This window comes from Populus nigra, chromosome 5 (genome assembly GCF_951802175.1).
Source record: "Populus nigra chromosome 5, ddPopNigr1.1, whole genome shotgun sequence".
Classification (NCBI taxonomy): Eukaryota; Viridiplantae; Streptophyta; class Magnoliopsida; order Malpighiales; family Salicaceae; genus Populus; species Populus nigra.
The window spans coordinates 13,668,877-13,680,989 of NC_084856.1; the positions used below are offsets into that span (position 1 = coordinate 13,668,877).

The 12,113-nt window shown below is 29.6% G+C and overlaps 1 protein-coding gene across 3 annotated transcripts; it reads left to right on the forward strand.

Annotated features, from left to right (window-relative positions):
• Positions 1–1,467: 1,467 nt before the first annotated feature.
• Positions 1,468–3,896, forward strand: LOC133695438 (salicylic acid-binding protein 2-like). 3 transcript variants are annotated; one of them, XM_062117439.1, is made up of 4 exons: positions 1,468–1,803; positions 1,891–2,600; positions 3,085–3,225; positions 3,309–3,896. In XM_062117439.1, exons 2-4 carry the CDS (start codon positions 2,022–2,024, stop codon positions 3,585–3,587), a joined length of 999 nt encoding a protein of 332 aa, XP_061973423.1. In that variant the 5' UTR covers positions 1,468–1,803; positions 1,891–2,021; the 3' UTR covers positions 3,588–3,896. The 3 variants fall into 3 exon arrangements, with proteins under 3 accessions (XP_061973423.1, XP_061973424.1, XP_061973425.1); XM_062117440.1 differs by having other exon boundaries at positions 1,997–2,600; XM_062117441.1 differs by having other exon boundaries at positions 2,001–2,600.
• The last annotated feature ends 8,217 nt before the right edge of the window (positions 3,897–12,113 follow it).

Here is a 12,113-nt window from a genome sequence, read left to right on the forward strand (position 1 = left end):
CTTAACCAACTCAATATTTAAAAAAGTCGACAAAGATAATTTTGAAAAATATAATAAAAAAATCATATGGAAAAACACTGCAACAACTCACAATGTTTTAAAGAAAAAAATTATAAAGCTAAATTCTTAATCAGCTCAATATTAAAAAAAAATCGACAGAAATATTGTAGCAATCCACAATGTTTTGTGAGAAAAACTACAACGCTTTCCTCATATGATTTAGTTTTATTGTAATTATAATTCTTAACCAACTCAATATTTAAAAAAAAATCAACAAAGATAATTTTGAAAAAAATAATAAAAAAATCATATGGAAAAACACTACAACAACTCACAATGTTTTAAAGAAAAAAATTATAAAGCTAAATTCTTAATCAGCTCAATATTAAAAAAAAATCGACAGAAATATTGTAGCAATCCACAGTGTTTTGTGAGAAAAACTACAACGCTTTCCTCATATGATTTAGTTTTATTGTAATTATAATTCTTAATCAACTCAATATTTAAAAAAAATCGACAAAGATAATTTTGAAAAAAATAATAAAAAAATCACATGGAAAAACACTGCAACAATTCACAGTGTTTTAAAGAAAAAAATTATAAAGCTAAATTCTTAATCAGCTTAATATTAAAAAAAAATCAACAAATATAATTTTAAAAAATAAAGAAATAAAATAGAAAAACTAAGTGGAAAAACATCATAGCAATCCATAGTATTTTAAAGAAAACAATTACAAAGCAAAAATTTTAACCAGGTTAACATTTAAAAGGTAAAATCAACAAAAATAATTTTGAAAAAAAAATAAATAAAAAATAAGAAAAAATTTGAAAGTTGAAAAAAAAAATTTGAAAAAAAAAACGAAAAAAAAGGGAAAAGCTAAAAAAAAAAGGGAGAAGAATTACTGTGGATTACTGTTGTAATCTATAGTGTTTTGTGTGTGGGGGAACAGTGAATCCCCCACACGGTTTAGTAATATAATTTTGAAAAATAAAGAAATAAAATAGAAAAACTAAGTGGAAAAACATCATAGCAATCCATAGTATTTTAAAGAAAAAAATTACAAAGCAAAAATTTTAACCAGGTTAATATTTAAAAGTATTTAAAAGGTAAAATCAACAAAAAAAAAATTTGAAAAATAAATAAATGAAAAAATAAGAAAGTTGAAAAAAAAAATTGAAAAAAAAACCAAAAAAAAAAGAGAAAAAGAGAAAAGCTAAAAAAAAAAAAAGAAGAATCACTGTGAATTACTGTTGTAATCCATAGTGTTTTGTGTGTGGGGGAAACAATGAATCCCCCCACACGGTTTAGAATATTAGTTAATATGCAACCTATTTTTAGATAAATCAAGGTGAAGTAAAATATACATGATTTGTATACTAGGAAGATAAATACATCTTAAATACTGTTGTTTACCTGTGCAAACGAGAGCTGGTACAACCAGGTTGTCAAGCAGTCAAGCTTAAAAAAAAAAAAAAAAAAAAAAGATTTTGTCAAACAGGATAATTTGTGTGCCAGGACAACCGCATACTATGCTACTCTAAGCAATCAGCTGGAACCAAATACTAAAATCTAATTTGCTGGCTGGTAAAGAAAAAGCTACCATCAGATCCCTTCTCTTCTCCGTTTGGATGGACCCCTGAAGCAGCCATGTCCAGAGCTGTAACTTCATAACCAGCTGATTTAAAACGAAAATAATTTATGTTGCTCTGTCTGCACCCTTCCTCTTCGCTGCCTCTCCTCTCTTACGCCTTGGGCTCAAATTCTAATAAGTGAAGAGAGATCAACAAGTTTTTAATCTCCAGGTAAATCTTTCCCCTCCCTTCCCCATGCTCTTTCTTTTGAGTTTTTGGTTGTTTGAGATTTTTTTTTTCTTTTTTGATTCATGCTAGATCTGCACTCTAAAGTCCTCTCTTCCTTCTCGAAGACACGAATCTGAAGTTTAAGTCATCACTCACAACCAAATAATTGTTAATTTTTTAACTGTCATTGATCTAGACAGAAATAAAATCTTAAATTTGCCATGAGGAGTCACCTGGGTCTCGCCCTAGTTTGCCCGGGTCATGGGTCGACCCTTCAAGTTGACCGGGTTTTGCCGGGTCGTTATACCAGCCGGTCTTTTGAAAAACACGAACATGTCCAGCCACCAGGTCGACCCGGGAACCAATCGACTCACCGGGCTAGTCCGGGTTCAATAACTATGGCATCAAACCACAACATCAAAAGAATGAGAGAGGTCAACAATCAAAAACAGCATTTTGTTTTGATCCATGGTTCAGTTGCAGGAGCCTGGGTATGGTACAAGGTCAAGCCAAGGCTAGAGGAAGCTGGCCACCGTGTCACAGCTCTTGACATGGCTGCATCAGGGCTGAACACACAAAAAATTGAAGAAGTTCGCACTTTTGATCAGTATAATGAGCCCTTGATGGAGTTCATGGCCAAATTACCTGAAAATGAAAAGGTTGTATTGGTGGGGCACAGTTTAGGTGGCTTGAATCTGGCTTTTGCTATGGAGAAATTCCCAGAGAAAGTTTCTCTTGCTGTTTTTCTTACTGCAATCTTGCCTGATACCGTGCACCAGCCATCTTATATGTTAGAAAAGGTATCTCTGTGTTATTATTATTAATATTATTAAGACCCCTTTTCCCCTTTCTAATTAAGATGGTCATGCACGAAAATGGGTTGATCTATTTTGTTTGGTTTCTCTATTCGAGTAAATGCCATGAATAACCCTAGGTTTGAAGAAATCTGATTTTGAAAATAGAATAATTTTAAGGTCTTGAGACTCTTTTTTTTTCATAAAAGTATTTTTTAGTTCACTGATGATATCAATTCGAACAGTATCAAATCTTATGGAATCACAACCCTCACATTAGTTATTGAAGAGTGTGAGGGAGATCGGCCTCTTGTATGTATGATCTAATGAAAGATCCAAAAGGCTAAAAGTGATGATTGGTATTCGAAATGCTTGATTAGCTTCAATCTTTTGCTTAATTCAAGATGAGGTTTTAATGCACACACATGCAAATGTAAAAGTCATTATCTCATGTTCTAACATCAAAATGATATTTTGGCTTCCTTGTTAGTATTCTGAAATCGGTCCCAAGGGAGAAGAGTGGCAAGACACTCTGTTTTCATTACATGGAACCCCTGAAGAACCGCATGCATGTGTTCACATGGGATTCGAGTTTATGAAGTGCAAGCCCTTTCATCTTTCCTCCGCTGAGGTACACAAATCTTTCTTAAAAAATTATGAATCTTGGATAGTTTTCATTGTAATAACCAGTTATGATACTGTTCTTGTTTGCAGGATCTAGCTCTGCAGATGCTCTTAAATAGACCAGGATCGATGTTTGTGGAAAGCCTGTCCAAGGCAAAGAAGTTCACTGATGAGAGATATGGATCAGTGCCGCGAGTTTATATTGTTTGTACTGAGGATTTAATGATGTGTGCCTCATTTCAGCGCTGGATGATTGAGCAAAATGGGGTAAAGGAAGTGATGGAGATTCCTGCAGATCATGTGCCAGTTTTTTCTACGCCTGCAGAACTCTGCCATTCTATACTGGAGTTGGCACGCAAGCATGCTTAGATGGCATATACGCCGCGTATCCTTAGCTGGTGTGTTTTTATGTGTGTGATAGTTGTGCAGCCCATCTAGGCTGCATTTGCTTCGGATTTGTGTTAGATTGTTGAAGGAATCGGGTTGTTTTTATTTTTTATTTTTGGCTATTAAAGAAAAAAAAAGAGAAATAAATGGTTATTCATTGGTGTTAGATTGTAGAAGGAATTGGGTCGTGTCCATAGCTGGTGTGCGAATTATGTATTATGATTTGAGTTTGTTATCTTTGTTCACAAAGATTCAAAACATTTTAACTTGATAAGTTGCTTCCCTTTATTATCTATAAACTGTAAGAAGTTCCATTACACTTTAAACAACATGGAAGAGATGAAACCAAGAAACATGGTTGGACGAATCAAGCAAATTGATGAGTGTTGTTCCGCCCATAGCATCAATGGCGGAGCTGCTTCCTGAGAATGTTAAAGGGGGGTTTTTGATTTAATCATAAGATTATGATTATAGGGTTCATGAATCGTCACTTAATATTATCGTTGCTAGAAAATCTAATGGTTTATGATAGTCTGGGTAAGGGGACTAGTTGTACAAGGATAAGACACATCATCTCTCGTGCACCCTACTTAAAGTAAGCTGCATTGCTTGTCAATTGTTTTTTAAGTCAATGTTTCTATATGTTGGTCTCGTCTAAGGTACAAGGCAGTGCACCTTACGTAAAGTAAGCTGCATTGCTTATCAATTGTTTTCTAGGTCAATGTTTCTATATGTTGGTTTCGTCTAAGGTTTAAGGTAAAAAAAATTTTGTGAGGAAAGATCTTATTAGATTAATTCATAACCATTCTAAGTCCTAAATTTATCGTCGCATTTATTTCCTAATGTTTCGGGTAACAAACTAGTTACTATGGGATTTTTTGTATTTTGATCAAACTCTAATGAATAACCATAAACCGGTTATGATATTCTTTTTTAGTTTTTTAAAACATGATAGAAGTGTGATTTTTTTGGGGAACAATATGCATGAAAAACCTTTGGGATTTGGTCGTATGCACGAAAACAAAACATCTTTATTTTTTTGAAATGAGGAAATTAATTTAATTTTTTAGGATTTTTTTTAAGTATTGGAGAAATCATGTACTTTTAATACCAGACTCGTATTAGATATACATCTATGACCTAGTATTAGATAAAATTATCAAAAAAACACGCGTCGAACTAAAAAATATTTTTCTTGCAACCATATGAATTGCATATCAACGAGAAATTATGTCTCATTTCAAAACTATGCAAACAACCCATTCACCGCCGCCTCAGAAACCCAAAAAAAAAAAATAGGCCTCTCTAGCCTCTTCAATTGTCAGCACAGTCCATGTCAATTCAACCACGACCCCTCCCCCCACCGCGGAATCCCCGGCCTGTTATGCTCAACAAGCAGCTATCATGGTCTCCAGAAGTTACAATCAATCTATTTTATTTTTACTTGACAATAATGTAAGTAACAATTCGCATACACATCAAAATAAAATTATTTAATATACATGCTATAAGACTCAAATCAGTGATATATCCTTTTTAAATTATCATTACTTATCAATAAAAGATATTATACTAGTGATCTATTGCTTCTATTTGTGCTAAGACAAGCCTGAAATCAAGTAATTAACATCATAAATGTATGAGTATTATTATGAGAATTAAAATATGAATTGCATATCAATGAGAATCACTTATTCTCATTTCTAAAAAAACATTAAACATGTTACTTTGACTCAACAATTTAACCATTTTGACCATCATCAATTAAGACAACTTAATCTCAATCATCTTACATGGACATTTATAACCTTAATTATCCCTCATGAATGTCAATCACTTCAGCTATCCCTTATAGATTCTAAAGCTAACCTTTTCATTTACTTAGGTGATATATTGGTTTAATTACATGACATAAATAAAGTTTGCAAGATTCTACCTAAGCATAAAAACTATAAGATGCTATCAATGTGTCACTGTTGCAGCAAAGGATAAGAAGAACCTGAAATATATGGTTAAATAACACTGATTACCACCAACAATTATCTCTTTCATTTATATAATTTCTATAAGTTAGAAACCAAAATTATAAAAGTTTGTTCTTCTAGGAATTCCATTTTTTCACATTAAATTTTTTTGTCATTAAACCATTTTATATGTCATTTCATCCAATATTCTAACACCAAAAAGTTCTATCATTGCCTTAGACCAATAATCTTAATCGAGTAATAAATTTTATCATATACATCCAAATCATAATTTTGAATTTGGTTTAACATTCTAACAATTTAGTCCCTGCTCTTACAACCAACTAAATCAATTTCACATAACGATGGCCACTTTTCTTGCAACCAGCTCATCAGTTACATATTTAAATAACTCCCGCTCTTTTAACCAATTTATCCATGTATATGTATTTGCAGTCCTCGCTCCTACAGTTGACTTATCATAATAATAACCCCTACTCCTTGCAACTGGCTTATATCTTGCCAATCTATTTATTTGTTTCTTGTCCTTCTCATTTCCAAACATTCATAACTCAGTCATTTACAATCAGAGAATTTTGTACTGGCTTATATCTTGCCAATCTATTTATTTGTTTCTTGTCCTTCTCATTTCCAAACATTCATAACTCAGTCATTTACAATCAGAGAATTTTGTATCAACAAGACTAATTAAAATTAAAATTACAACTGAGGTGTTGAGCATCTACTTGAACCTCCAGCTGAACATGCTCTTCTAGTTATAAAAGATGTCACTCATAGTGCTTCTCTTGAATCCAAAGAAGATACCATTATCGATATCTCTTTTATCTCATCATACATCAACATTCATGTTATATAATTTCATCACACTATTCATCAAAATATTTTGTTTTCTTTGGTTTTTCATGCTTACAAGTACTTAGGTGTAGCATTTTCAACCATTACTCCTAAATCCTTAACAATTATATCCACCTCACAATTTTCCTTGTATTTTTATAAATTCTTATTTTTTCATAATGATATTCTTACCCAATTAAATTATTTAATCTCTCATCCTTATACAATATCACCTTTCCTTCCACCCATTTATGTTATGATTTTCATCACTTTCTATATGAATAACTTATATCAACATATTTACTACAATTCATGTTTTCACAAATGAAGTTCTAACTTCTGCAAATCATTTCCTCTTACTTTTTGTTTTTTAAAACCTCAATTCCATGTCCAATAAACAATCTATATAATTCATGTATGCATCATAACTTTCACTTATACTTTCAAATTCTAAAACATAATAATCCACTTTTCAACATATTTATAATCCAATTTATTCTTTTTAACTCGTAATAACTCTCTTAACATTTAAACTAACCATAATTTATATCACTTTATTTTTACTTGTTAAATTTTCTTAACTCTACTTATGGTCAGCTCCAAAACTTTCATTTCCTCTTGAAATGATTTTTAAATATTCGTGGTTTCAATTAGATTCTTCATCATTTATACCATGTAATCATAAGTGCAATTAACTATGTCTTTAATTCAATTATTTCTTAAAAATCCTTATTCTCACTAACCTAAGAATTACATTATCATCTTGATAAATTAACTTAATATATTTGTAATCACTTTACATATAACAACAAACAATAACATAACACAATTACATGTAATTGCACAATCTAAACAACTCCAAAACAATTTCATCTTCACCAGCCTATAGAGTCCTACTTATCACCATGATTTGTTCTTAATTTTTCTATGATTTGACATCCATTATAACCTATTCCAACTCAATTAATTCAATTACAAGCAAATTTAGATTTCCTCTAAATTTCATCAAAAACCTTAACCCTATAGATTCATGAATTGTTCAAAACTACTTAAAACTTACTCAAATTTACATAAATGAGTTATAAGCATCTTACCAATCATTTATATCCAGATGCCTTGCAGTAGAAATTTCTCAAAGCGTCCTTCTTCCTCCTTTGATTCCTCTAGTTTCTCTCTTTAACTTCTCTTTTCTCTCTATTTAAACTCTTTTTGATCTTGTATTTAAGTGTTTTTCTCCTTTTAATCCATGTTAAAACCATCAAAACTCCTAAATCCCTTCATAACTATAAGGAGAATTCAAGAAAAATAAAGAAGGAAACTTTCCTCTTTCCAAAATGGTTGTTGTCCATATTTAAAAAGAAGAAGGTGGGTCTTTTTATTTTATTACAAATTTGTCCCTGCTTTATATATCATTGTTAATTTCTAAATACCTCTCTTAAGTACTAGTAATTTGTATAATCTACTCAAACTCTAATCGACTTGAAATTTTAATCAAGATAGAAACATATGCCATGAGACTCCTCATAAAATCTCGATCCAATGTCCTAGTTAAAAATTATGCTTAATAGTGTAAAACTAGACAACAAGTACTTTTATGCCAAAATCCAAATTTGCATGTTGTTTTATTGGTTAAATCATCAAGATTTCCAAGATAATTTATTAGGAACTTTCATCCCTATTTATGATCCAATTTCTCCTCAAGTTTCATCCCCTTTCGGGTTAAAAACTATGTGATTATACGCAAGACTTATACCAATAATCAAGGTCATTCAAGCATAAAACTAAACATTAATTTATTTGTAAGTTCTAAAATACTTTTCTAAGTATTTTCACCCCAAGTTTATAAACATTCTCCATATTTAGCACTAGTTTATCAATTTTCAAGTCAAAAGTTTACATTGTACCTTTTATATTCGTTAGGTAATATTTTTCATGTCCAGATGCATTTTAAGACTGAGTTTAAACTGACTACATAAAATTTCATTACATTATATCCCAAAAACGTGCTTTCCTCTTTGATCTTTTTCATTTGGTTTTTATATGCTTTTCTTTATTATTTTTATTTTCCCATCATTTTCATATTTTTAATTTTAAATTAACCCATGAACATTTAATTTCAAATTCTCAAGTCTATCTTCATCCCTGTAATTTAAATATTCATTTTACACATGTAACATAATATTTTCCTTATTAATTTTGTGAATTTTATCCAGGGGTTTACAAATATCATGATGATTATTTATTTATGGGTAAATTGAAGTTCATTGATATAAGACATTTTAGATTCATCCAAATCTTGATTAGTTGTTTTATGTTTAATAAATGTAATCATTGGTAATCAAGGTGTTGTTAGTTATGTTTATATGTTAAAACATGATAAATACCAAATCAACTCAAATTTTATTTGTATCATTATGATCAATTTTTTTATATTGTTGCATTGTCCATAAAATATCATCGATATACATGTATTGTTTAAGTGAGTTATTTTTTTGAATATGTATCATGTGTTAAAGTTTTGACTCATAGAACTAACATTTTAGCATCTTATTAATCTTGAAATATCTATTTCGTGTTTTCTCTTCATTGGCATGCTTCGTCTATTTTTATATTTAATGGGCTTAATTTCTCTCACTAGTGTGAATAAGTTCAATTTCACCTAGGTGTTTTGGATCTTAACTTGGCACTTTAAATTCAAAAACCTACTGTAATTAACGAGAATATCAATACTAAAGAATAACCTTTCCAAAAATATCAAAAAAGATAAAAATCGAGTATAATGCTTATACGAATGAGTATAGTAAATAACATTTAACTTCTTTTTAAAAACTAAATATTCTAAAACAATTTATGATATTTATGGAAGAGCACTCCTAAATTATTGATAAGCCCTTATTGGGATATTAATGGGTATTTTGACCACCATTAAGTTATGATAGTTTTCTTACCATGCATAAGTATATCATTGAAATGAGATTTATGTAAGAGCATTCTTAAATTATTGATAAGCCATTTATTTAAACATTAATGGTTACTTTGACCATCATTAAGTTTAATAGTTCTCGTATCATGCTTGATCATATAATTGAAATGACAAATATTGTAGCAAGATTTAAATTCTTGGGAATGAATGTGGATGAGAATTTTCTTGTACAATTTATCATCAACTCATTACCTTCTAAGTGTGGTTCTTTTAAAATGAACTATAATATATATATATATATATATATATATATATATATATATATATATAAACAAAAACAAAAAGATTGTGCATGAACTGCACATTATTCTTGTTCAAGAGGAAATGAGATTTAAGAATCAAGAAATTCATTCCATTCATTTTATAAGTAATCAAAATGTATGGAAATGGTAAGCATGGACCGCTTAAGATAAATGAGTCTTTTGTCCAAGTTCACAAGAAGGAACATAAGAATAACAACTGTATTTTGTATAGAAAACTGAGATATTTTCAGAAAGATTGCATGAAATATAAGACATGATTCGAAAGAAATTTAAGCATGGTGCTTTTATATGTTTGGAATCAAATTTAGTTAAGGTTTCTTATAATACTTGATGGATTTATTCATATTGCAACTTCTTGAAATCACACACATACGTGTATATATATGGAGTTTTTTTTATGTTACTTCTTTCAATAAAAAAAATTATTTTATCACCCATATTAATGACTGCTTACATTATAGATGTTTATTAATTACATGAAAAATCTCAAGTAATAGATGCCTTGGAAGTGTTTGTTAATAAGTTTAAAAGATAAATTAATAGAAAAGTGAAAATTATCAAGTCAAATAAAAATTATAAATATTATGAAGGATATAATGAGACTGGATAATAGCCAGGCTTATTTTCCAAATTCTTTATGAATTATGGCATATGTGCTCAATACACAATGCTAGGTACACCACAATAAATTGTATCATAAAAAAGTATAATTGTATTTTTACATATGATTAGGAGTGTATTAAGTCGTTCATTTGTACCAACATCATTGTTGATGTATATATTAAAAATTGCTAGGTATTTGCTAAAAAGAGTTCCTAGTAAAGCAATTTCAAAACACCTAATGAATTTTGCCCTGATGAGAAACTCAGTTTAAAACACTTATATGTTTAGGGTTACCCAACAGAAGTAAAAATTTATAATCTATATGAAAAGAAATTGAATTTAATTAGAACAACTAGTGGATTCTTCTTTGTTTATCCAAAAAAAAAAAATTATCTTCCTAAACATAGCACAAAAATTGTTGAAATTAAAAATGTTAGGTTCATTAAAAATAATAAAATTAATGGGAGTGAAATACCCTTCAATATAAAAATTCAAGAAGGTAGGATACAAGTTCCTTGTGTATTCTAACTTATTAAATAGTTTAACTACATGCAACCTATTTTTAGATAAATCAAGGTGAAGTAAAATATACTTGACTTGTGTACTAGGAAGATAAATACTCCTTACCTGTGTAAAGGAGAGCTGGTACAACTAGGTTGATAAGCAGTTAAAACCCAAACAAAAAAGATATTGAGGGATTGTTAGGCCCATTAACAAACATATATTGCGAGTCCATCAAGGAATCTACCTATCTCATGTCCAGCACACCGAGGTAGTATTTATTTTTGCGGTGGCAATGTACTTTTGAAAAAAATTAAATATTTTTATTAAATTAATTAATTTTTTTTTATTTTTAGATTGTTTTGATATACTAATGTCAAAAATAATTTTTTAAAAAAAATAAAAAATATATATTATTTTAATACATTTCCAAATAAAAATACTTTAAAAAATAACTATTATCATAATAACAAACAATATCAAAGACTACTAGAGAACATGCTTCCAAAGAAAAAAATATCATTAGTTATCACATATAAAGTTTGCTTTAAGTTGCGTTTGTTTTTCCCCAACTTTTGTGTTTACAGTAAAACAAACGTAACAATGTGTTTGGTAATAAACCAAACTGCGTTTTTATACCGCGGGACCCACTAAAAAAATGAGTTTGAAATGCAGTTTTTATAAAGCAATTTTTACATGTTTTTTTAACTGAGTTTTGTAAAATCCTACTTGTTTTTGCGTTTCAAAAACGCTTTTGAAAAAATTTAAATTTTTTTTATTTTTTTCTTTGCTTTAAATTGATATATTTTTTGTGTTTTCAGGTCATTTTGATGTGCTGATATCAAAAATAATTTTTTAAAAATAAAAAAAAATAATATTTTAATGCATTTCCAAATAAAAAAAACACTTTGAAAAGCAACCACAAACACATTTCACCAAACATTTTATACATATTTTTTGCTACACATAAACTTCAACCATAATTTTTACCAAACACGGATCTAAATCCAACTAACCACAGCTAACTGTAACTTTTTTTTAACTTATTTTTAAAAAAATTATAACACCATAAAAACTACATAAAAATCAAACAAACTCTTAATACATGCACCAAAACAGAAATTTAAGGGACATCAGGAACAGGCCCATTAAGCTGATCTTTTGGCGAGAAGGCTTATCCAGGCAAGGGGATATGAACAAAGCTGGTTATAACTTATAGGTTGCTTTCGAGGAAAGAGCAAGTCTCTCCCATACATATTCTCAAGGAGGAAAATATTCATCATACAATAAAAAGAGTTTGGTAGATGTGGAAGCCGCTATAAGAGTTTGGATCCGTTAG

What these genes read in the sequence shown, in the direction of transcription:
- LOC133695438 (XM_062117439.1), top strand. Translation starts at nt 2,022, where the DNA reads ATGAGGAGTCACCTGGGTCTCGCCCTAGTTTGCCCGGGTCATGGGTCG. An exon ending in CATCTTATATGTTAGAAAAG is followed by an intron (nt 2,601 to 3,084) that starts GTATCTCTGTGT and finishes CTTCCTTGTTAG; the next exon opens with TATTCTGAAATCGGTCCCAA. An exon ending in TTCATCTTTCCTCCGCTGAG is followed by an intron (nt 3,226 to 3,308) that starts GTACACAAATCT and finishes TCTTGTTTGCAG; the next exon opens with GATCTAGCTCTGCAGATGCT.